Source organism: Polypterus senegalus, chromosome 3 (genome assembly GCF_016835505.1).
Source record: "Polypterus senegalus isolate Bchr_013 chromosome 3, ASM1683550v1, whole genome shotgun sequence".
NCBI lineage: Eukaryota > Metazoa > Chordata > Cladistia > Polypteriformes > Polypteridae > Polypterus > Polypterus senegalus.
Genome location: NC_053156.1, coordinates 153573270 through 153599929, shown reverse-complemented (window position 1 = coordinate 153599929; position 26660 = coordinate 153573270). Strand labels below are relative to the sequence as shown.

The following is a 26660-nucleotide window of genomic DNA, read 5'->3' as shown; positions in this document are numbered from 1 at the left end:
GCAGATCCCTAGCCTCAGAGCCACCACTCCGCCCCACAAGAAAAAATGGGTAAATTGCACAGAAAAACTACCAACTACTTCAATACAGTATTCAATTCTTAAAGTCCAAAATATAGCACATCAAACAGAATAAGGCAAAACTAAATACCTTTAAGATATTTGTATCAAAGCACGGTAATCTATAAATCTGAATGAAATGCAGAACAAGACAGAAAATCAAATAAAAATATTTTCTTTATAAAATGAATAGAAAATGAAATAAAAATATTTTCTTTATAAAATGAAGATCCTTTCTGAATAGCTACTTCCCTTCCTTTTTCCATAATTAGCCCTCATAATGTATGGTTCATAGAAATGTTGTAAGGTTTCTAATGTTCATCAGGCCATGGGCTGGGCTGTATCATTATTATCAATATCATCTCCACCACCAAAGTTAATCGCATGCTTCTGGGTAGTTGTGTTACCTCCCCTCAGACATGGTGTTAGCTGATATGGCCAAGCTAACATTAAGGTTGTCCCTGCTAATGCTAACTCCTAATATTCGTGAGCCTCCATGTTTTTAATCTAAAATTTAGAAATTTCAGACACATTTTGTGATGTTGCCACATTTTTAGACATGTTCCTTAATGTAATTTTCTTTTAATGGACCAAAAAAGCTAATGCTTTGTTTTCTTAGTTGGTGTCACCACAAGTTAAACAGAAAGCAGATGCCAAGCAAGCCAGCACCTACTGTAAATGGACTACAATCATTTTTTTGTGAGTGATTTTGTTTAACTTTTATCATTTTTTGGTGATCCCACTGGTGAATGCAGATGCAGAAGCAATTGCCTATATGGTTAATCCATCCCGATTTACAAATACAAAATAACAGAATGTAAATAGGATGTGATAAAGTAAACCAGTCACCTAAAAATTTTACCTTAAAATATTAATGTCTGTCTTTTGCATCCTGTAACTTCTATAGTTCAATGCTTTGTAATTTTAGTATTTTTATTAATGCTTCCTGCCATTACAAAATATATTAAAATGTTATGATTATACAAGAACAGTAACTTTTACCTTAATAAGAATACTGATGTATGAAATAAAAGGAAACAATAGAAATTATATATTTTGCTGCAACATCACTTATGATGTTTAATATACATACACAACGTAATTTAAGGCTTCATATAAACCTAAACTAGCATGGAGATATTAAAGGACATATTGTTAAAAATTAAATGAAAATAAAGAGACAATAGAACTAAATATTAATATGGGTATTGTAATGTATGATGCTAACACTATGCCTTACCTCACCGAACATCTGGCTTATTTCTGGAGATGTAATGAAGTCCCCTTTTGCTCCAAGCATGTTGTTTTTTATATAATATCCCTAGAAATATAATAAGCAAACAAAAATCAATAACCAATCCAAAATGTTTGACTTGTTTATCAGTAAATGGTGGGTACTTAAACTGTAACCTTGTAATATTCCGATATTCTATTCTGTAGTTTACAGTCTAATTCTTTAAAAACTTGGCTATACTAGAAAAACAATGAGGGTCTCCTGGCAACACATACTGCTCAACAAATATTATTTGCTAGACATGAAATATTAATGTTTTATGAAGGTAAATAAAACTTAGCATGGCAACAGTATGTGTCAACTTAATCAAAATTAAATGGTTATTAATGAGACAGAAAATGTTAGATTTGCTTTACGTATTGAAAGAAAACAAGGTCGTGCTGATGCCTATTTTTATTTTTCACTTTACAAGAGGGAGATGCAATTTAATAATAAAAACCTATGCATGTCAGGTTATCAGACTGTATTTGTCCCCAAGAGGAAACTTTAACTTTAGCCAAGATACAATACAGTACATCTAATGTAGTTTACATTAAAGCTACATAAAATGTATGTGTTATAATTGCCACCATTTTAAATTTTTGTCATCATCTTTCCATATGTTCTAAATCCAGCTTTCTGTAGTTTAAAATTATTGCAAAATGACAGCATTTTTTTTTAAATATACAGGTTATCAAAAGGCGACTAATTCATTTGCATCATGCATGACTCACTACAATAATGCTTTCTGAAGATGTTTAGATCATCTGTTTAAAACACTATTGTTTATTCTAAATATGCCATTTATCTTACAAAGCATATTCATATTAAAATCCAGAGCAAACACTGTAGTTTAAAGATGTAGATTTGTTTAAAACTGCAAAGATAAATAAACTTACTGCTGAAGGCACTGCTTTTAGCTATAGAGCCCCTCAAATTATAACAATATTTAAGTCAAGGATGAAAAACCATTATTTTAATACTCCATGCAACTATTAGGGTATACAAACCTGCTTTTTAGTAACTTTAATAGCTTCTCTAAATTGATATCAATGAACATTTCTCATTCTCTTTCACATTTCTATTTCCTAGTTTGCCACCTGGTTTCACTTTCATTATCACCAATGTTTTCCCCCTGATATAGTAAAAACGTTTGGAATGAATACGACATTGACAGTGAAGGCCAGTGTTGGAACATTACATTCTGTCAGTATCACTGAGGTTTGGTAGCACTGTGATGCACTACAGAATTGTAATATTGGGATTAGTGGCCAGGCAACCTACTGTAATTGGAACCTGGGACAAGTATGTTACTGTATTTCTTTTCTCCCTTTTAATTTAGATTATTTTATTAGTATTATATTTTAAACTTAACAGTATTCATAATTGTGCTGCTCTTTCATGGATGAGGTTCCAAGGTCAAATGCTATGTCCACACATTGTCCATGTGCCTGCATCTGTATGGTTTTTCCTCCATCATTCCACTAAGACATACAGGTTAGTTAAATGGGTCCTTTGTGAATGTGGATGTGAAGGAGTAGCCCATACAATGGACAGGTACGTTTTTGAGGGTTGTTTCCTGTCTTGTGCTCACTGCTGCTAGGACAGGGTCTGGCCTTCTGTGACCTACAGTTGCTTTAAGCTTTTTTGAGAGTGTTATATTATAAATTTCACATTTGTAAGACTAAATTATAAGAAGAAATTGAACTCAGTTTTAGTATCTCAGTCACTTAGATGCACACTGCAAAGTAAAAAATATAATTTTTAATATAAAAAAACTTTTTGTTATTTAGTCATTTGATTTAGACCCGTAATAGTAGAAATAATCAAAGAATGTAAAATAGCCATTGATAGAAAAAAAACTTATACAGCCCATAACAGCTTGCCAAAAGCAATCACATTTTAAAGTGTAGTATGATTTTGAATGACATGCCACATGTTATCAATGTTGATTTCTAATTCATTATAGTATTATGCTGTGATTAGCTTTTTTTTAGTTCTAAGAAGAAAAGCTCCACTATAGCTGTAACCATTGTTGTAGTTAGGTAGATTCAAGAAAGTTCATGGTTAAGCACACTACAGTGCATGATAAGCTAATTTCTGAAGGCATCCATACTTTTTCATATTAAAAACTGTATTTGTTGCATAACCTACTTTATTTGAAGGCAACTAAAATACTTGCATTAATGTATAATTTATTATACTGTATTAAGGGTGGCTAATGTCTTACTAATATTTGTTTTGTGTAATTATAGTAGATAATGTATGTTCTACTGGGCTACACAATGATAGCAGTGTGTATCTTGCAAAAGTAAAGAGTTTATTTTAAGCTAGTTTGAACAACAAATTACACTGCCACCTCTTGGCATTCTCCAGAACACAGAATAAACTGGCATCAGACCACAGTCATGAAAATAAATGATATTTATTAAAATAGTTTACAGTAAAAGAGAAAAAAATGAAAAAAAAAAACCAAGTGTCCATCACCCTTGTTCAGGCCTTCCATGTCACATGCTTGAACATTTTCATGGTGAAGAACTTTACTTACAAGTACAATGACAAAATCTAAAATGTAACTTCTAAAAATGTCAATGATTCATGTACAATAAACTGCCATATCTGCAAATGAACAAACACATGCTCTCTAAAAAATCTGAGGGTTAGGACAAAGCTGGGTATGTCAGGTAGTGGTAGATTATAAAGTGCTTGTTGAAGAGTACCAGAAAGTGGCATGAGGCTAGAGTGGACACTCCTGAGACAAAAATAATAGAAACTATTGTCATTTCATTGGTTACTGGATTGGAAAGTCAGTCAATGTATTCTAATAAAAGTGTTGAAAGATGATTGCTGACTGAAAAAAAGTGAAAGATGGGCTTAGCAGAAAATATGTATGAATCCTGAAGGGCAATGTAGTTACCAATTAGCCCATTTGATTATCTGATATGTAAGAAGATTACACACTGGATCGGATAGAAAACATAGGCTTTTTTGGTTTTTTTTTGCCTGTGTTTAAGTGCCAATCTCCCAATGTGCACAATAAATCAAGTAATAATCTAATAAAATAAAACAAAGAAAAAGATCTGAATGTTATATCTAACATGGCTATAGTTTCACTGAGTGGGGTGATACAACCCTGCCACTAAAGAAACAAGTTACACTGGCTGAGTCTGGTCAAATATATGGAGTCATTTTTTTGCTTTCACCTACTCTTGTATGTTTACCAAATACTATAACACATAATGCCACTCTCCGTTTCTGTTTTACATAAACTGAGGCACAGTGAATCTTTGTGTTTTTAACATATGAAGCAATTGAATCTGTAGTGAGAGTTCATCTGTTCATACACATTCTTCAATAAGCAGAGTGTAAAATTGTGAGTGCTGAACTGACAATGACCTGAATATTGGACACATGTTAATTTATCTTCAGTTATCTGAGTCGTCTTATATAAAATTCTTCGTACCGAGACAGGGTTTGTCAGAACCTCTCTCATGTACTCTGCTACCGAGATGGGTCCTGTAGACTTTATCTTGGATACAAGGTGTTTTAGCATTGGTAAACTTTGGCATTGATCTCCTTGGCTCTTGCTCCATTCTGTGCAGAGTTTCCTTCCAATGTAGTACGGAATTCCTTGTAGCGCTAAGAAACACATTAAATTAGGTTACAAAACATGCATAAAATAAGCAGGACATATCTAAAAATGAAGAAACTAAACAGTGTAGTATATCTTAACACTGCGGTGGGCTGGCGGGGTTTGTTCCTGCCTTGCGCCCTGTGTTGGCTGGGATTGGTGCCAGCAGACCCCCCGTGACCCTGTATTCGGATTCAGCGGGTTAGAAAATGGATGGATGGATGGATGGATATATCTCAACATGTTGTAATAAATAATACAGAAAGTGACCTTCAACATGCACAGAAGTAACTTTGATAAATGCTTACATTGCAGAAAGGTTCTAGACCAGTTATGAAGCACAGAATAAAATTCCAAAGGCACCCAGGACAAAAAGGGTTGAAAGTACTTACCTTTTTAAAGTTGCCATCAAAATGGAAAGACTTCACAGTGCATTGTGCCCATCTCTATTACTATTATGACATTTGCTCAAAGTATGAAACTTGAATAACACAATTCCTGCCTACAAATATTAGTTTTCAGAAGACTTTCAGAAGCCACCTTTGCAAATTTACCAGAATGAAAAAGTGGTGACTGAAGAATTCCAGCAAGATTATTTGGGTCAGCTGGAAGAACATTTACTTTACATGTACAGTCACAGTTATTTAAGGAGGGAGGCAGCATAATACAAAGTGTGGTTAGTAGTTTCTTTGAAATGGGTACGAAGGTGCAAGTGTTAACAGACATCTCCTCAAACAAGAACTTTATGCTAAGATAAGGCTACTTCACTCTCTTTTATTCTTTTTACCTTTGTGCTTTTTCTGTATTCCTTTTGTTTATAATTCACTAGCGTTAGTAACACAGAATTTCACTTACAGACTTTTCCAAAGATTAAATATAGTCTATGGTCTCAGTGTAACAAAACATAACTAAACATGTTTAACTTCAAGGCTTAATAGCCTCCTGATGTTTCAAATCCAGCCAGTAACTTAAAACAATTAAAATGGAAACAATTTAACCTCAAGTATTACTGCACACTGAATAGCCAAATTAAATTAGTCAACCTAAACATATAAAATGCATTTATTAGTGGACATTCTGAAAAAATCTGTCACCTTTTAAGATTTCTTCAGTGAGGGAAAAGTAAAGACTATGGACGATAGATAGATAGATAGATAGACAGACAGACAGATACTTTATTAATCCCAAGGGGAAATTATATGAGTTTACTTACATACATCTTACCAAAGTGGAAAAAGCATAGAAATTGAATGTTTCAACTTTTATATTTTCTTAATCGGGAAATGTAAACAGATGGAAGGGAGTCTTCTTAACTTTAGGAAAAAATATTCAAATACATATCTCAAGACTTGAATAGTCACTGTTACTTACCAGCACTATCCACGTTTCAGGTGTGATGATTCCACTTTCAGCCAGACAATGTACCTGAAGCATACAACCTTTCTGACATCTGGACTGCTCCATGTTTGCTTAACTACACTGTTGTAACACATCGCAATCTGCTTACCTTAGACATCTGCTGCATATATGTGCAAAATATGTATACATTAATAAAAGCCACAGGGCAAACATCCCAATGTGAGGCCAAAAAGTATCCCTCGTTAAAAGGACTGTATACTAAAGGATCTTCAATGTATAATATGCTTCAGTATGATACAAATAAATCAAGGGATACATTTGCGTAGAATTTATTATTTTTTCACTACTGATACCAAAAGTCCTTTCAACTTTCTGTTTAGTTAACCTACTTAATAGAGTGCATCTTTTGATAATGGTTGTGTTGGGTTTAGTGAGGATGACTTTCTAACTGACAGGGTTTAGTAAATAAAGTTTGAAATTGTAAGGTAATTGTGGACAGCTGTATTCTTAGGAAAGAAGACATGAGTACATTTAACATCTCTTAATGCTGTGAACTCCTAAATAAATTTTACTGTAGCTACTAAAATACTTTTAACTTTTATTTGGTTAACCTCTCCTCATGTCTACCACTCATCCAAAGCACACTTGAATGTTAAGCTAGCATACTATATATTTTTGGATCATGAGAGCAAGTGTCAAAAAAAAAAAAAAAAAACTACATGGGAACATCAGGAGAACTTTATAATTTCACAATTTTTTTCAAGTAAGCAACTCGGCTAACAAACATTAATTCAAGCAATACATGACTGTGCCATAACTGCCTACAGTACTGTGATATGCATAGAAGAATTATTTTTATATCATTTACAAAAGAATGCTAATGTCACTGTCATTGCTGATAAGATTTAACTACACAATAGTAGTCACAGTGTACAATGTCCAAATTAAGTCCATTACATTCATATCTGAACTTTCAATATATAAGAATGTGTATTATATTAAATAGAGATACAATAAACTTTGAAAGTCTCCAATAATGCAATGTTACTAAAGTCACAAAGTAACACTATATAATTTTTCAGATCACAATCTTTATTCTGAATAGCCACCATTGCCATTAACTGAAACCAACCATGTGATCAAAGACAAATGGCGCTTTTCCACTGCGTAGTACGGCACGACACGGTTCAGTTCAGCTCACTTTTGGGGGGTTTTCCACTGGGAACAGTACCTAGTACCTGGTCCTTTTTTAGTACCACCTCAGCCGAGGTTCCAAGCGCCGAACCGTTACCAAAACGTGATGTGTAAACTCTGCTGGTCACTGATTGGCCGGAGAAAATCGTCATTACTGCGTCACTGAACTTGCGACACGAGACACAACAGACCCGCTAGATTTTTAGCACAGCCAGCGTAGGTTCGGACGCACCATTTTGTTTTAACCAAAACTGGCTGTTTCGTGGTCTATTGAGGAAGTATGGACGTTCCTCTCATTGGTAGCCGAGGAGCGGATGGGGCGACGCGGAATTAAAAAGTTTTTCAGGAGGTCGCTAAGCTCTTGGGCGCACACGGCTACCATCGGACTTACAAACAGTGTAGGGACAAGTTTAAAAAAATGAAGAGCGACTACGATGATGCTTTTACGATGATGTCACGGCAGTAGAGGCGGCACAACTATAACGACACGTGAATAATCTCGCCCACTCTAAAGCGGTACTAAACTGCAGTCGAAACGCAAACCGAGCCGAACTGAGCCGAACCAAGGTGAGCTGTACTGAACCGTGCTGTGCCGTACTATGCAGTGGAAAAGAGCCTAAATAGGACCCTTTATCTACCATTTTACTTGAATCCAGGGTTGTCCAAGGACTTACCCTTTCAACTGGAAGAGCCAGTCCCATGGGTATTCAATACTGAAACTTCTTCTTTTGAAAATATTTAAAAGCTTCATAGCTCTTGAAAGATTTATACTTCATGTACATGAAAGTTTCAGATTCTCACGTTTTCTGTTTTATTTTTCACATTGGGGCAGCATGAATTTTGGAAAAAGTGACAAACAAAAACACTTGAAAAAAGCCTCTTGTGACAGGTAAATACATTGCACGTAGTCACTTATCTATCCTTCAATTATAAGCATTCTGAAAGACCTCAGAAGGGTGGATTTAAGTTTAACAGTCGTATCATGTTTATTATTAATTTATTTTATTAATATGTGTATAATGAAAAGTGTCATTTATTAACAACTAGCAAAATACCCGCGCTTCGCAGCGGAGAAGTAGTGTGTTAAAGAAGTAATGTAAAAGAAAAGGAAACATTTTAATAATAACGTAACATGATTGACAATGTAATTGTGTTGTCATTGTCATAAGTGTTATGGGCATATATATATATGTATATATACATACACATACACATACACACACACACACATATATAAACATATATATACACATCATATATATATATATATATATACATATACATATACACACACATACACATAGATATATATACATACACACACATACATATATACATACACACACATACATATATATATCTATATATATATATATATATATATATATATATACATACACACAAACCGGATTCCAAAAAAGTTGGGACACTAATTAAATTGTGAATAAAACATGAATGCAATGATGTGGAGATGGCAAATGTCAATATTTTATTTGTAATAGAACGTAGATGACAGATCAAACGTTTAATCCGAGTAAATGTATCATTTTAAAGGAAAAATATGTTGATTCAAAATTTCACCGTGTCAACAAATCCCAAAAAAGTTGGGACAAGTAGCAATAAGAGGCTGGAAAAAGTAAATTTGAGCATAACGAAGAGCTGGAAGACCAATAAACACTAATTAGGTCAATTGGCAACATGATTGGGTATAAAAAGAGCTTCTCAGAGTGGCAGTGTCTCTCAGAAGCCAAGATGGGTAGAGGATCACCAATTCCCACAATGTTGCGCAGAAAGATAGTGGAGCAATATCAGAAAGGTGTTACCCAGCGAAAAATTGCAAAGACTTTGCATCTATCATCATCAACTGTGCATAACATCATCCGAAGATTCAGAGAATCTAAAACAATCTCTGTGCGTAAGGGTCAAGGCCGTAAAACCATAGTGGATGCCCGTGATCTCTGGGCCCTTAAACGACACTGCACCACAACTCTGCGTATAGGGAGCGGCGGTACTATCGATGTACCAGGAAATCATGCATTGACAAAAGTTCCCCTTTGCTTGGAATTGAAAGTGTGATTAAATGCGTTATTTTTAATGCGTTATGGAGTACATGCATCGAAGCTTCTCAGCTGTGCTTGTGCTAACAAAAGGAAACATTTTAAAAATAACGTAACATGATTCTGCGTTAACCGCATATTTTTTCATACGTCTCAAACCAAGGGGATGCGAAGGTAAAATGAATCGGGAAGCGCAAGTACATACTCAGTGCATCCCCTCTCGGGAATCGAACCTGGGATGTCGGCGCTAGAGGCCATTGCGCCACAGCGTGTGGCTTGTCTATTTGAGAGTATGTAGATCGGGATATATATATATATATATATATATATATATATATATACCCGCGTTATATATATAGAATATAGTGTGTTAAGTAGTGTGTTAAAGTTATGAAAAGAAAAGGGAACATTTTAAAAATAACGTAACATGTCAATATACAGTAATTGTTTTATGAGTGTTGCTGTCATCAAGGATTTAATCAACATTATTTCTTGCAATCAGGTTCGTATTTGGAGGATGTGTTTATTTATTATTCTCCAGCCGTCTGGAGTTTTTTTGTTTTTTCTGTCCCCCTGGCCATTGAACCTTACTCTTATTCGATGTTAATGTTGATTTATTTTGTTTTATAATTGTGTCTTTCATTTTTCTATTCTTTAATATGTAAAGCACTTTGAGCTACTGTTTGTATGAAAATGTGCTATATAAATAAATGTTGTTGTTGTTATTTAATGTTAGCTAAGACCCGGCACTTAAAAGTTTCTTGCTACAGCAATTTTAACTCCGTTACAAAGTGATCCAAAGTCTCGTTTATACCTCGTGTCTTCTCAGTAAACTTGTATCTCGCGAATACCGTCATTCGCCGTAGGCATGACAAACGGCAGCAGGAGTGTGTCTATAAACTTAATATAAAAGTTACGGTTCACGCTGTGCTTTGTTTCCGCAGTAGCTGTACTTATGAATATGCTTGTATTGATGAATACGCTTGTATGCATCACTTGCTTCATAATCTTTTTCTTGCTTCTCAGTTGTGAAATGGCGTTTTTTGTTCAGCGCTGTTTGGAGGTCTTCCTTGTTCTCTACGTACTTACGTAGGAGGCGTGATGATGTCACACGAAACTCCGCCCCCCACAGCCATCCAGCTCAACTCCATTACATTATATGGAGAAAAATAGCTTCCAGTTATGACCATTACGCATAGAATTTCGAAATGAAACCTGCCCAACTTTTGTAAGTAAGCTGTATTAATGAGCCTGTCAAATTTCAGCCTTCTACCCACACGGGAACTTGGAGAATTAGTGATGAGTGAGTGAGTGAGTGAGTCAGTCAGTCAGTCAGTGAGTGAGGGCTTTGCCTTTTATTAATATAGATGAAGTTAAATGGCTAAATCATTTTAGTATAAATGAAATCCTTAAAAAGGTTAGAGGAATATTTTAGGGAGAAAAAAGTAATTTCAGGAGTTTAGTTTTCAATTCTTTTAGTATTAAACTGTTAACTTTATTGTGGTCTTTGCTTGGTGTCTTTAGTAACAATTTAGTAATAGCATAATGTTTACTTGTTTGACTGTAGTATCTCATTAAACAAGAGAAATAAAAACATTACAGGAGTGTACTTCTTGAAACCCTTAACCATGTTTCTCATTTGTTTTGAGACAAATTACAATTGTGTATGTAATGAGTTAAGCTTCAAGATTTAAGCTTCAAGATTGCTTTACACAAGAAAACATGAAATTGGCCTTCTCAGTTGCATCTAACAGCAAGACAGAAAGAAAAAAAAACAAAATAAATAGAGGTAAGACAGATTAAGGTATGTCAGTTTGACAATGCATACTTACACAAAAATTGTTACTGGATACATAACAAACCTTAATCATTTTCTCTGATATTCCTTTTTAAAAAGTAATATGGCACCAGGAAGAAAGGAATTTCTGGAGTGATTTGTGTGGGTTTTCAAAGCAGCTATCCTTCCTGATTTACTGAAGTTCTACATGTAATGGATGTCTGTTGTCAGTTGAGATTATTTCTAGTTTCTTTAGCATTGTCCTCTGACACACACTTGCCAGATCATCTACATCAGTCCCAATGCCTTTAACTGTATGCTTAGTAATCTACTGGAGCTTTTTTTAAATTTTGGTCTGTTAGACCACTAAACCAGGCAATGAAATTGAAAGTGATAACAGACTTAATCATACTACAATAAAAGGACAACATGAGGTCCTTGTCTACTTCAAATAGTTTGAGTTTACGGAGGAGAAATAAAAACTGATTGCATTTAGAGAATATTTTTTTTATATTTGCCTTCCAGTTAAGATTGTTGTCTAAGTTAGCGCTCATGTATTTGTATTCACTCACTATTACTACCTCCTCTCCCAAAACAACAATGGGTGAATATACAGATTTCTGTCACTTAAAATCATATATCATTTCTTTGGTCTTTTTTAAATTCAGAGTGAGAATGTTTTTATTACACAAGTTTACCATAAAGTCCACTTGATTTAGTGGTTTTCATCCTCCCCAGAGTTACTACATACATTCAACCCATACAATTTACACTAAATTCTGCAGTTAAACCTAATATTAATTTGAAAGGATAATTTGGTTAAATATAAATACAAAACATAGACATTTATATGTTAGGGTAGCATCTATTCCAATTAATGAAAAACTTATGATGCACAATCCCCTTCTGTTTGTGTTCATCAGTGCAACAAAACCTAGCCATTGTAAAAAGACTACACCCAGGTTCAACTAAAATCTCATCCATTACTGCCATCTCTCCACTGTAATTGACCTCTGAATTGGTGATGATTTCCAAAGAGCACCTCACTAACTGGACTGCAACTACCTAGCTGCCTACTAACTCTGGAAGTTCATTGTAATTGACCCATTAAGATGGTAATTTTCAAATATCAATATATTCTCTCTTCTTGTTGCCTTACCACTTTATTAATTTGACTAAAATCAGATTTAAGTAGATCAGCCACCTCTTTCATATTACTTATGTCTTCCTAACATCACTACATTAACAGGCATAAATCAATTCCTGCATTATTCTGTGAACATTTATATTTTATTACATGAAATGATAGCCAGACCAGAACCATTAATCAAGGTTAAAATCAGAGACCCAGCAACACCAATCACTGCCTAAAATGCTTTTTAAGATTTTAAATATAAGCCGGATCACGCCAACTCCTTTTCTGATCACAAACCGTCAGAACCTGAACTGCTGCTGCCAGCTAGTGGACAGAAGTATTAAAACAATACCCAATACAAGATTTTCAAACTGACAAAAAAGGTAGACACATATAAATTGTACAAATAAACTTCTACAACTACAGCTTCTAATTGATCTGTTTTAAGGCATGTTATTTTGTAACTAAGAAACAGTCAATAGTGTATTTTTTAGATAATGTGTGTTACTGCCATACTTTGTTATGTTTTCATTCATATTCATTTGAAATCACTTTATCTTTAAGACTGATGCGAGATAATGTTAGAATAGGCTCTGGCATGCTTCAATCATGACGTACTTGTTTCTCATACATGTCATAACTTCATAAAATACATAGTGAATATAAAAACACTTGCTGAAAGTCAACTAGTTCAGTCAAAATATCAGTGGGAAACAGTATTTCTCATGGACATTGATATAAGTCCCACCCATCTAACCCTTTATAAACCTACTTAATCCAATTAAGGGATGCAATGGACCAAAAACTTTCCTAGTAGAATCAGGAGTGAGGTGCAAACCAATTGCAGATGTCATACCTGTCTACTGCAGAGTAATCTTATGGGGTCAATTTACAGTTATCTGTCAATCTAACATACATGAGATAAAAAAAAAAAAATAATGTCCATAGATGGGGAGGTGGGCCACACCATACCTTCCTACCCTTGCTTTAGCAAGCTGAAGAGTTGTAGCTGGGCACAAGGAGAAGGGTATTGTTTCATCACCAATCCCTTGCCTCTTCCCTACACTGGGGTAGTTGTTGTTAATGGGCACAAAGTCATGGCAGTGGCTGCTCCCGGCAGTAATATTTCTATTATTGCTTGCTGTTTCCTGGTCCCTGGGAAGCAGGTACGACCAATCTGATCTGCATGGGGAAACTCCTTGGTGCAGGTTTACCTTTTATATCACATATCAGGGGTTAACAAGACAGATCAGGGTGGCAGTTATGTGCAGTCCACCCTACCCTGTGATACTGGGATGAGACTAATTACGAAGTAAAAGCGGGGAACCACGACCCACTCCAGATAAAACACTGGGCCTTATTATAGATGGTCAAAGTCTGTCTCAAGCTGCTTCCACATCGTGTTCTCAACCAATTACACAAGATGTGGCCACTCAGTATGACGTCAGCAGCATAGTGTCGACTTGTTGTGACGCCTCTATGGGGACAGAGGCTGAGTCACTGCAGCCCGCTGCCATTCCTATTGAGGTTCCCACTAATCCTCTAGGAAATGTACATTTCCAATTTCAGCAAACTCTGGCTTCCTTTAAAAGGAAGCAGTGGAACGATGATTTCCTAAAGTTTGCCAAGAATGCAGTTGTTCAGGTTGAAGGACAACGCACGCCTCAACCCATGCCATCTGGTCTGCACTTCACACTAAACAATGATTTACTATATCATGTAGTGGAACACGAGGGCAAGGTAAGGACGATGTTGCTAGTCCGCCAAACCTACCAGCAGCAGGTCTGTAACTAGCTCACCCCTCCCTCCTAAGAATCTATTTGGGAGCTGAGAAGACACTAGAGAGGATTAAACTCCAATTTTTTGGCCTGGTATAAATGAGGAGGTCCGTTGTCTTTGTGTATTGTGTCCTGAATGTCAACTATGACAGATTCCTGGAAGTATCATGCTCCTCTGATTCCATTGCTGCTTACTGATATTCCCTTTGAGCGCATAGGGTGGACATTGTATGACCATTTGAGCTCTCTGCCCGCAGCCATGAATATGTATTAGTGCTGGTGGATTATGCTACATGATATCCAGAGGCTATTCCCTTGAGAGTGGCCAATTCTAAGAATATCACACTGGAAATTGTAGGGGTCTTTGCATGTACTGCCATCCCTAAGGAAGTCTTCATAGACCGGTTAATGCCCTTCACCTCAGAAACGTTCAGGGAGTTTGCCAAATTACTCAAAATTAAGCACTTGACGACTTCAGTATATCATTCTCAAACGGGTGGTTTAGTTGAGCGGTCCAATCAAACGCTCAAAGAGATGCTGCACAAGGTGGTCAGTGAGGATAGGAGAAACTGTGATTATTACTCCACCCATTCTATCTGCTTACCAGGAGGTCCCACAAGCCTCTATGGGCTTCTCTCTTTTGGAGTTGCTGTATGGAGAACAACCCAGGGAACTTAGATATTCTAAAAGAAGGTTGTGAAGATGAGGCACTCCCTTCCATAAATATCCTTGGGTATACCGCACAATTACGTGATAGATTTGCAAAAGTTCAACCCATTGAATGACTCTGTCATGGTCCTCATTCCCACTTTCAATTCTAAATTATAGGCCAATTGACATCATACTTTCCTTGGCCATAAAAATAACCTTAATTTCAGAACCAATCTGACACCCAATCAACAACAACAAGAGCTTGAAGCAGCCATCTTGCCTGTCCTGGGAGTGGTGAATGAGAGTCCCAGAAGGACCTCTCTGATTGCTCATGATGTCATTACAGAACAGGGCGTAGTCTTCTAGGAACACTGGGTACTGCCTTCCGGAAGCAAAACATGCAAAAGTGGAACTTGGGATCAAACGATTGCTAGACCTTGATGTAACTGAATAACATTTTAGTCCCTGGTTTAGTGCTATTGTATTGGTCCCAATGCTAGATGGAAGTTGGCACTTTTGCAACAACTTTCATTGACTGACAACTCCTTGAATGGCTTGGTAAAGCTCAATTCCTGACCACACTCGAAGTGATGAAAGGGTACTAACAAATTCCTTTAAAGGAATCTGCCAAGGAAAAGACCACATTTATACCCATAGTGGCCATTGCCAGTATTGTGTCCTCCCATTCAGACTGCACAGGGCCCCAGCTTTCCAGCGTCTGGTGAACAGAGTGCTACACCCCACAGTTCCTACAGTGCTGCCAACCTGGATGATATCGTCATCTATTCTGGCACCTGGGTGGAATACATACATCATGTTCATGACATGCGTCTGACTCTAAGCAGAGATTGAATCAATCCACTGAAGTATTATTTAGATTGACAGTGGCCAAATATTTGGGCTACTTGGTGGGTAGAAGGATGGTATGTCCAGAATGCACAATGGTTGACACCATCATGAAATGGCCCTGTCCGATAAACAAGTGGCAAGTACAAACCTTCGTATGGTTAGCGGGGTACTACCGTCAGTTTGTTCTTCATTTCTCTGAGAGGGCAGCACCCTTGACAGACTTAATAAAGAAGCGGGCTCCTAACTTGGTGTCATTGGATACTAAAATAGAAGCCGCATTCCGTGACTTGAAACTGACCCTTATGTCTTCTCTGCTCCTGATTTTTCTGTGCCTTTTATTCTCTAGACCGATGCTTAGGACACAGACCTCAGTACCATATTGAGCGAAAGTGTCGAAGGTGTGGAACATCCCATCCTCTGTCCAAGCTAGAAATTGCTGGACCAAGAGACCAGGTATGCAGCGGTGAAATGAGAACCCTTGGCAATCAAATGGGCTATTATCCAAATGAGGTACTACCTGCTTGATAATTAAACATGCTATTTTCATGTGTAAAAAACCTAATCGGTCAAGACTGGCTGTACCCTCACCCCACACTTAGGGTTTTCAAAAATATATTTGTATTTTACTTGTTCCTCAGATAATTTTCTATGGTGAAATTAGAGAAAAGTGTAAATGTCTGTTTCATATGCACCCATTACTGCTGGAGAAACAGCTAATGTTGCATTCTACAGTAAAAACTTCAAACATGGTTTAGGGATGCTCTACTATATAAATCCATAGATGATTTACTGTCAGAAGGTCAATGAATTATAGTTTCTATCAGAGGGTCCTTCAACGGAATGTTAGAGTAGCTGTGGGATGAAGTTTTGCAATAAAACACATATCCAAGACATTAAGCAAGACTACATCATAATGACTAAAGAAAAAACAATATACATTTTTGAAGTGGACTAGTTAAAGACCAGACCTAAACTCTGTGTGTTGTGGAAGGACAGATATATAACACTGATCCATCAGATATTTCAGAGGTATGCAGAACGACTGAATGTGACTAGACAGAAACTTGCATATGCATCTCCCCACATGTGCCACCTGCAAAGTTGCTCCTGTTTGAAAATTATTCTACTGCATATATACGGTATATTATTAAAAGCAAGTCAACAGCTTTTTTTATAACTTGATAATATGACTACAATGATTTTATTTTTATTGTGTCTCTTTGATAAATCATAGACACAAAGTTACGATTTCTTTCAGAACTCTATTAATCTTCCTAACCTGTTAGTTTAATACATGTAAGTGTGTCAGACAGGCTCAAATGTTTGAGGGAAAGCGGGGGAATGATTGATAACAAAACATCATTTCAGCATGAACTCTGAAACTGCTACCAAATTGTCTCCTAAACTATTAAAAAATTGACTCCACAAGTGATGAAAAACTGAAAACATGATTTTACTTATTTGCAGTGTCAACCTTGTCAAATGCACTTTAGTGATCGTGTCTAATCATATAACTTGCTCTTTGACGCATTTGTAATGCTAATGCAGCAGGTTCTACTGTGTTGGTTTTCCCGATCTTATCTAGGAAAAAAAGGTACAGAACATGGAATGTTCGATGTCAAGGTGTTATATTAGTTTTGATTTTTGAATTATTCTGTTATGTTTAAACAGGACAATGCAAAGCACTTTACAGAGACGCTTCTGCTGCAGCAAGTTGCAAGATTAGCTTTTGAAGGAAATAAGCAAAAATGACGTAACCAACCCGGTAAATTTAATGGTATACGGCTTTAATTTTAACAAGAAGAATTTCCTCCAAACTAATGACAACATCGAAAACAAAAAGGGACACCTGTAATAACAAACGACCCAGGCACTACTTACCCGTGCCTCTTAAATAAGGAGTGTTCTGACATGCCCAGCAGATTTTCTGCAACTGCTTCAGCATTCGCATGACTCGAGCCGTTACAGACTGTAAGATCGAACGTAAAAAAGTAAACAGTCACCCAGAAACACGGAACACGTGGGTGAGAGCAGCTGAGCTGAACTTTAACCTTTCACATAGGATCTGCGTCCGTGTTTCAGGTCCTGTAAGATGTATTATAGTATTAAACAGATAACGATCGAGCTCTGCATTTGTAACATTTTGACTTAGTAAGTGATTATTTCATTATTTTTACAGTTACTGAGAAATACATTAACACTGTTTCAGTTTATAAGTTTTTTATTACATGGTTTCTTGTTATGTATCTTCCAGGACTCCAGCGTGTTTTAGTGGAACCCTTAATGGTGAGAAAGCATGGCAGAAAAACAGCGTATAAAAATGTTGAAAGGAATGCTGAAAGAAGAAAAGGATGAGGATTCTGAAGGAGCTGATGAGGGAAATGAAGAGCCGTGTAATAATGAAAAACCTAATGAAGAATTTAATTTGGAAGAGGTTTTACGTCTTGGTGGGACTAAGGTAATAGAAAACTCGACTTTTGTTGCTAGCTACACTTAAAGAGTTACGTCGAAGTGTGCAGCTGTCCGTTTTTTCGACTTTCAGATATCGCCTTTGTTGACATATATTTCGTCTTAGAAGTTTCTTCCTTTATATAAAACTAGCAAATAATACAGATCTCGTTTTATTATTAAACTTGTGAGGAATCAGTTTTCTGAGCCGTTTCAGTACCTTTCTAGTACACAAATGCAATTTGTCACTAATTATTGTAAAATAATGAGTCGGATAAAACCAAAAAGGCGAATCGGTTTTCAACTTGATGATATCATTTTAACTTATGAAAAACGCAGACCTATTATCCTAAAATTAAATGCATGATGTAAAAAAATGAAGCTCTCATGTGGTCGGAAGTCTCGACTATTCGATGATCTTTTTGATTGCTGCCTTGCATTTGTATCGCACTCTCATTCGAGCATTCTGCATCGTGGACGTTGGAGCTTCAGCTCAGATTCTCAATATTGAGGATTTCTTAATTTGTGAAGTGAAATTCTAGCAGAGAAACATTACTGCATATTTTTGATTTGTGCAATGTTTCCAACAATGTCATTCTAATTTATCTATGTGCTTCAGCGTCTTGTCTTGTTTCTTGTTCTCAGTCAATTAATCACCTTCTGCGATTTGCTTGACGCACAGTAGAAGTCCGTGATCGTCTTTTTCATTTCTGACATTATGGTGGTAATCACTTGATTTTTTTAACACTTTGTGGTAAATACAGAACCAATGGTCACTTCACCAAGGTTACTGCTTACTGCTACATAACATTTTCTGAATTTCATAAACTTTTGATTAAGACCATGATCGATGTTCTAGTCCCATTAGTTTGCACAAGTAATCGTGTGACAGACGGACTGACCTTAGCATTTTTATATATAAATTGTGTGAGTGTTCACCCAGTCCACAGATTATTTCTTCCTTATGCCCTATGCTTGCTGGGATAGGCTAGAGCTTCCTTGTAATCCTGCTCAGGATGAAGTGGATTTGGAAGATGGATGGGTGGGTTTTAACTGTTTGTTTTGTTTGAAACCAGTTAATGCTAATATTAGAGGTTGTTCCAAATATTAATCTATTCTTAACGTTTCTTTTCTCAAATTTTCCAAGGCAAGATTGCATGCTGTGGTTGACTTTTAATGCCATAGGTTAAGCATCATTCATTCAAAGCCATTACCACAGTAATGCAAGTTATACTAGCCACTAACAACTACAAAAATATCACACCTATTACAATAGCCACTGCACACAGTGGTTGAAGGAAATCTGTGTTTGTACATTCTGTACATACATTCTCAAGCTTGCTTAATTTAATTTGGTTTCATGGTGGGGCCAAGACATAAAAGACCCTGGACACTTTGCCAGTCCATCACACAGGCAAGCATCCACTCCCACTTATGTTGGGTTAATTTAAAGTCACTATTTAAACTAACACACTTGTCCTTATAGTGTGAAACCTGTAATAGTCAAAAATCAAAGCCTATCACACACAGTCCTTTTGGTCTTTATCAAACTTATTTTAATCCATGACTTCTCAGATTATTTTATCTGAATTGATTCACACGTATCCCCACAGTGTTACACACAAGGACAGTTTAGATTCATCATTTTTCCTACAAGGTGTATTTTTATGATGTACAGGAAAACCAGAGTACTCTTGGAAAAAACTTGCACACAAAGGTAGAGCATGCAAAAGCTATGCAACTTTACATCTATACAGATAAAAGGATTTAATTTGTAATGTTAGATGTCCTATTATTTTGATGGGAAGGAAATGCAAAATATGATTCGCAAACTCCAAAAATTAGCAAGATAGTCAAATTAGTTGTTCCAGATTCCAGACTGTTAGAATTTTTTTTTTTTTCTTTCCTTGACTCCTTCTCACTTCGTCTGTTTTCAAGCTCAAGGCTTGCTTTTTTTCATAGTTAGAACTGTAGTAATAAGACACTCTTTCATTAACACACCCAACACAACCACATTTATAGAAGGACATTTATTTGACTTTAGGAGACCCACTTAAATACTGCATACTGTGCAAAGTGGACACTCCCATCAGAAATCAAAGAGTTCCAAGGTGTTTTGGTTGTGAACAATAAATGCTTTGACTAAAATATATTAATTTAATGTTACAATAACATGGAACAAAAAGTTAAATACAATTGGTCTACACATTATTTGGCTAAAATATTCATCCATGTTAACAGAAATATAGAAGAATTAAATGGCTTCAGCATACATTTCATTTGAATTTGAGAAAATGATTCTAAAATGCAATAATCATGTTATGTTACTTAGTGAGGTGCAATGCTTATTATTTTTTGTTAGGCACTGGTGCAGCCAGACATCCCTTTCTTAACTACACTTAGTTATTGTTGTATGGTTTTGAATCATGTTGCTGTGTATTTTCCAGGTTTTACCTATACAGTATTTTTTTTAAAGAGTGTGCATATGCATTTAGGCTATCTGAATTAGCAAGATCTTTTAAATCTGTATTGGTCATTTACTATGTTTCAGAGTTTAGTCATTTAAGCTTGCTTTATAAAATGAAACCCTTGATCGTTTGAGAAAAATTGGATTCGTTGTTTCCATACAGTGTTTGCTTACATTTTACTATAATAAAGATAATGGAACAAACTTTTATTTCTATTTAATATTTTTTTTTCAGGCGGATTACATTATGCTGGATGCTTTGGATGAGATGGCAGAACTTGTGGATGGTGGAAAGAAAGACTCTGTTGATGATCTTAAAGAAGGAGAGCTGGAAAACTTTATCAATAAACTTGGTATCCGTTCTTATGCAAAAGACCAGATATCAGAGGACACTCCAACACCAAAAGAAAAAGAAAACGAAAACAAAAAGAGCAAGTGTAGTAAAACTGAAGCACAGGAGCATTCTAAGGGTGAAAAGGTTAGAGCAGAGGTCAAAAAACGTGTTCAGAAAACTGAAGTGAACAATAGCACAGGCATAGGGAAGAAATCCAGGGAACAGAATATTTTTGAATTCCAGCCACGGAAAGTGTTATTGATTAAGCCAGGAGGTAAGTGGTATAACCTGGATTACACCAATGAGTTTACTTCCACTGTACAAGATCAAGCAGTTGTTGCAAAGTACAAATCCTTAGCTCAGAAGCTTTTACAAGAGCAAGTGAGCTTATTTAAAAGAAAGAAGGACCTTCAGAAAGATGGCAATTCATCATGGATAAAAACTATTGTTTCTGCTGGAACATTAGCGGACAGAATGGCAGCAATGACACTCCTCATTCAGGATGCACCTGTTCATAGTTTAGAATTTTTGGAAATGCTTGTGAACCAAGTCAAAAAGAAAGGCAGTAGAAGACAAGGTTTAATGGCCTTGGATACTTTAAAAGAGCTACTCCTCGCTGACCTACTCCCAGAGAACCGCAAACTAAAGACTTTCTCAGAGCATCCATTTGACAGACTTGAGGAGCTTTCTAGTGGGAACAGGGACTCCCGAGATCGCCGTCTTATCCTCTGGTATTTTGAATCTCTTCTGAAGCACCAAGTAGCTGAGTTTGTCATAGCTTTAGAGACATTAACTCATGATACTGTAGTGGCAACAAAAACACGGGCCCTTGTCATAGCTCATGAACTTTTGTGCTCAAGACCAGAGCAGGAGAAAGCCTTGCTAAAGCAGCTAGTTAACAAACTGGGTGACCCTGTGTACAAAATTGCCACTAAGGTGTCTTATCTTTTGGAAGTTCTACTTCACCAACACCCCAATATGAAGTCAGTGGTATGTAATGAAGTGGAGATTCTTCTGTACAGACCAAATGTCCATGTCAAGACTCAGTATTATGCTCTGTGCTTCCTTAATCAGATTGTGCTTAGTCATGATGAGAGTGATCTTGCAAGCAAACTCATAACAATATATTTTTCTTTCTTCCATGGTTGTATTAAAAAGAAGGATGTGGAATCAAAAATGCTTAGTGCCTTGCTATGTGGAATTAATCGAGCTTATCCATATGCAAAAGTTGAGGATGAAAAAATAAGAGAACAGATGGACTCTCTTTTTAAAGTGGTGCACGTGGTGAACTTGAACACTGCTCTGCAGGCCCTAATGCTCCTATTTCAAGTTATGGACTCACAACAAATGGTCTCTGACAGATACTATGTTGCACTCTATAAGTAAGTGACCAGTTCTGTTATGCTTTTGTTGTTTCACAAACCAAATTTACAATATATGCTCAATAAAAGTATACAGTACTGAGGGTCTTGAGAAAATCATCTATTGATAAGTTTCTCAAAAAAGGTTTTATTTATGCATTGCACATGTAAAAATTGTGTTACTGTTAAGTGAAAAATGTAAAAAATTGCTTTTTCCCATTACTGAGAAACATTTTATGTATTTTAATTTAGGAATAAGAACACATGTTCTTGATGTTCAGTCACACATTGAGTCCCTTAACAGCCAGATTGGCATCTGAGAACTGCCACTTTAATAGCACTCTGGGTATGCTCAGGTAGCGATTTGTCACCGTTAAAGTACATGTTCTAATTGACTGTAAGTTTCAGTGTGTAAAGGAAATATGGTACCAGGGGCAGTTTTTCAGTGATAGGTGAATTAGTAGCCACCATGTTTCTTTCATTGTCATGAACCCACGCAAGCAATTTTGCCAGCAAGTACCTATGTGTCGATTTCGGTGGCTAGGCTTTCACTACGGCTGTCAGCTATATGTCTGGCAGGCTGGAGCTTTTTACTTTGTAGTACTACAGTTTCATCCTTCAGTCTTCATCTATGTAGTGGCAAGTTATTGTGAGAATTCTCACCTTTAAGGTCTGTTCAAAGGTTAGTTTTGAATATGAACTTATTGGTTGTGGCTAGCTGGGTTTTCAGTTTTTGCGTGTTCTTGATAAAATAGTTTTCTATACAGCTGGTTACAGTGTCTCTAGGTATACAGGTGCCGGTCATAAAATTAGAATATCATGACAAAGTTGATTCATTTCAGGAATTCCATTCAAAAAGTGAAAGTTTGTATATTTGTTTCATTCATTACATACAGACTGATGTATTTCAAGTGTTTATTTCTTTTAATTTTGATAATTATAACTGACAACTAATGAAAGTTCCAAATTCAGTATCTCAGAAAATTAGAATATCAAATAAGACCAATGCAAAAAAAGGATTTTTAGAAATGTTGGCCAACTGAAAGGTATGAACATGAAAAGTATTAGCATATACAGCACTCAGTATTTAGTTGGGGCTCCTTTCGCCTGGATTACTGCAGCAATGCAGCGTGGCATGGAGTCGATCCATCTGTGACACTGCTCAGGTGTTATGAGAGCCCATGTTGCTCTGATAGTGGACTTCAGCTCTTCTGAATTGTTGGGTCTGGCGTATTGCATCTTCCTTTTCACAATACTGGGGTTAAGGTCAGGCGAGTTTGCTGGCCAATCAAGAACAAGGATACCATGGTCCTTAAACCAGGTACTGGTAGTTTTGGCACTTTGTGCAGGTGCCAGGTCCTGTTGGAAAATGAAATCTGCATCTCTATAAAGTTCGTCAGCAGCAGGAAGTATGAAGTGCTCTAAAACTTCCTGGTAGACGGCTGCGTTGACCTTGGACCTCAGAAAACCCAATGGACCAACACCAGCAGATGACATGGCACCCCAAACCATCACTGACTGTGGAAACTTTACACTGGACCTCAAGCAACATGGATTCTGTGCCTCTTCTCTCTTCCTCCAGACTCTGGGACCTTGATTTCCAAAGGAAATGCAAAATTTACTTTCATCAGAGAACATAACTTTGGACCACTCAGCAGCAGTTTTGTCTTTAACCCAGGCAAGATGCTTCTGACACTGTCTCTTGTTCAAGAATGGCTTGACACAAGGAATGCAACAGCTGAAACCCATACATATGTGGTGGTTCTTGAAGCACTGACTCCAGCTGCAGTCCATTCTTTGTGAATCTCCCCCACAGTTTTGAATGGGTTTTGTTTCACAATCCTCTCCAGGGTGCGGTTATCCCTATTGCTTGTACACTTTTTTTCCTACCACATCTTGTCCTTCCCTTCGCCTCTCTAATGTGCTTGGACACAGAGCTCTGTGAACAGCCAGCCTCTTTAGCAATGACCTTTTATGTCTTGCCCTCCTTGTGCAAGGTGTCAATGGTCGTCTTTTGGACAACTGTCAAGTCTGCAGTCTTCCCAATGATTGTGTAGCCTATAGAACTAGACTGAGACCATTTAAAGGCTTTTGCAGGTGTTTTGAGTGAATTAGCTGATTAGAGTGTGGCACCAGGTGTCTTCAATATTGAATCTTTTCACAATATTCTAACTTTTCGAGATACTGAATTTGGGACTTTCATTAGTTGTCAGTTATAATCATCAAAATTAAAAGAAATAAAGATTTGAAATACATCAGTCTGTGTGTAATGAATGAATCTAATATACAAGTTTCACTTTTTGAATGGAATTACTGAAATAAATCAACTTTGTCATGATATTCTAATTTTATGACCGGCACCTGTAATGTGTAACCCTGGTCAGGATAACTGATTAGCTTCTTAGAGCTTTTGCCATAAACCACATTGATTGGTAATGATGTGTTTCGCCATTTTAGTCATTCACTGCTTGTGGGTGTGTCCATTCACTGTGCCCGTGTGTGTCTTTATTTCTCTGTATAATGTCCTTTCTTCATCAGATTTGCTTTCCTGGCTAGTACTGCCAAAATGGTAAGTTTCTGCAGTCCAATCCCTCAATTTGCATGCATGCTTTGAAAGTGGTATTCATTGTAGATATACTGCTTTTGTATTTTAGCACTCTATTATAGTTTGCAGCAAACTTCGTTATGCTGTCACTCTAATACTCCTCAGCCTGTGCTATGCTTAGCATATTTCATTTTTGCTGATGGCATCCACTCTGGCTCGGAATATAAAACAATCTGACTCACTTAAATACTGCCTTCATATATTTTAGTTTTTTGTGTAGCATTATAACCCCCCGCCCCACCTGCCACTACAGCTTCGAGTGCACAAGTTTCCAGCTATAATGCAACAACAAGAATAATGAAACAAAATATCATTTAAATAAACACGTATATTGTGTTGAATACTGAGTAATATTCTGTTTGATTAAAATATAACAACAAATGTGTTAACATATTAAATAACAAATGAACAGTTCACAGTAGAGAGAGAGGAAAATATAGTTGATTTTAAGCAACAGTCAAACGTCTGCTGACCTTGGCCACCCAAAACCAACTATGCATTGTACAAAACACGTTCATTTTCTGGGCAGTCAAATATGAAGATTAATGGCTAAATTCTTGAATTTCAATGCTCTTGCTGGCTCGGTTGCCCTTCCTTTGAACAGGGGTAGGGTAATGTAGCAGTGGTACCAGGCTAATTAGTACCTCAATCAGGTGTCAACAATGAGAGCAAAAACGGAAGAAGGTTTGTGGTACCACAGGTTGCCCTATTTTAATGTGCAGAATGAATAAATGCAAAGAATAGGTAATACCTCAGAGTTAATGCCATGATGGTATCTTGTAGGTGACTTCATTTCAGAGGCAATCAATTCAGTTGGAAGTCGGATCCTGAATTACAACAAACTTCCTGTAGTGAGGTGATTATATAGTGGAGGAAAAGAAATGGTATTTTCACAGGAAGTGACATCAGTAGTCTTCTAGAGAGTTTGCCTCCACTCTAAAGTAAACAGAAATTGCATTAGTGACAGTGTATTTTAGTTGAATCCAGAGCTGTGGCTATACCTGTGTTCAACTTTGATCACGTAATTTATTTTGTCATTAAAGTGGAACATCATAAACTTCATCTTAAAATCATTTAATTTACTAGTGTCTCAAATCCCATTGCAACTAAAGTAGCACGTTAAATGCTTTTTGTATTTGATCTTCTATGTACTTTATGTGTGTGAATCACTACGTGCTTACCGGCTTTCTCTTCCTCCAACAGGACACAAAATTCATTAAATTCGAAATATTACAACTCTCTGAATAATCAAAATACTGAGATGTATACTTGATATAATTTTCATGATGATAGGAGTTAAAGCATGTTATTAAACATGGGAACATTGTGGCGCAGTGATTGTACACGACCTTCAATGAAATGATTTATTGTAGCAGTACTGTCTCTTTCAAACGTACTAACCTCCAATTCCTGTCCTTACTTTTCTTTCTCCAAATACCCAATCGCCACACAATCAGCTCTGTAATAGACGTTAAGCCATCTGTAAGCTTATAATGCCGATTCTTCAAAACGTTTAAGGAGCATTGAAATATCTTCGTAGTACATGTTTAATTATTCTATCTTTCCAGTGTCATGCCAGTCCCAGTGAAGCTTACAATATGAGGCAGGAACAATCCGTGAACGGAGCGCCAGATCCTTGCTACTGTAGCGACACAGTGTCCTTTAATTATTAACAATATAGATT

The 26660-nt window shown here is 36.5% G+C and overlaps 2 protein-coding genes across 3 annotated transcripts in view; one reads left to right on the top strand and one right to left on the bottom strand.

Moving 5' to 3' along the window:
* The window catches only part of ndufaf7 (NADH:ubiquinone oxidoreductase complex assembly factor 7), a 53163-nt gene extending 35332 nt beyond the window's left edge, over positions 1 to 17831 (bottom strand). Inside the window, exons 1-3 of one of the 2 annotated variants that reach the window (XM_039748096.1) lie at positions 17643 to 17831; positions 4794 to 4969; positions 1298 to 1378 (exon numbers count right to left, since the gene is read on the bottom strand). In XM_039748096.1, coding sequence (XP_039604030.1) covers positions 1298 to 1378; positions 4794 to 4969; positions 17643 to 17712 — 327 coding nt within the window. In that variant the 5' untranslated portion in view covers positions 17713 to 17831. The remainder of the gene's footprint in view (positions 1 to 1297; positions 1379 to 4793; positions 4970 to 17642) is intronic. The other variant, XM_039748098.1, reaches the window with a different exon arrangement.
* A 184-nt stretch (positions 17832 to 18015) lies between these two features.
* cebpz (CCAAT enhancer binding protein zeta) overlaps positions 18016 to 26660 on the top strand; it is a 73398-nt gene continuing 64753 nt past the window's right edge. The window contains exons 1-2 of the mRNA XM_039748095.1: positions 18016 to 18219; positions 20912 to 22392. Coding sequence (XP_039604029.1) covers positions 18058 to 18219; positions 20912 to 22392 — 1643 coding nt within the window. The 5' untranslated portion in view covers positions 18016 to 18057. The remainder of the gene's footprint in view (positions 18220 to 20911; positions 22393 to 26660) is intronic.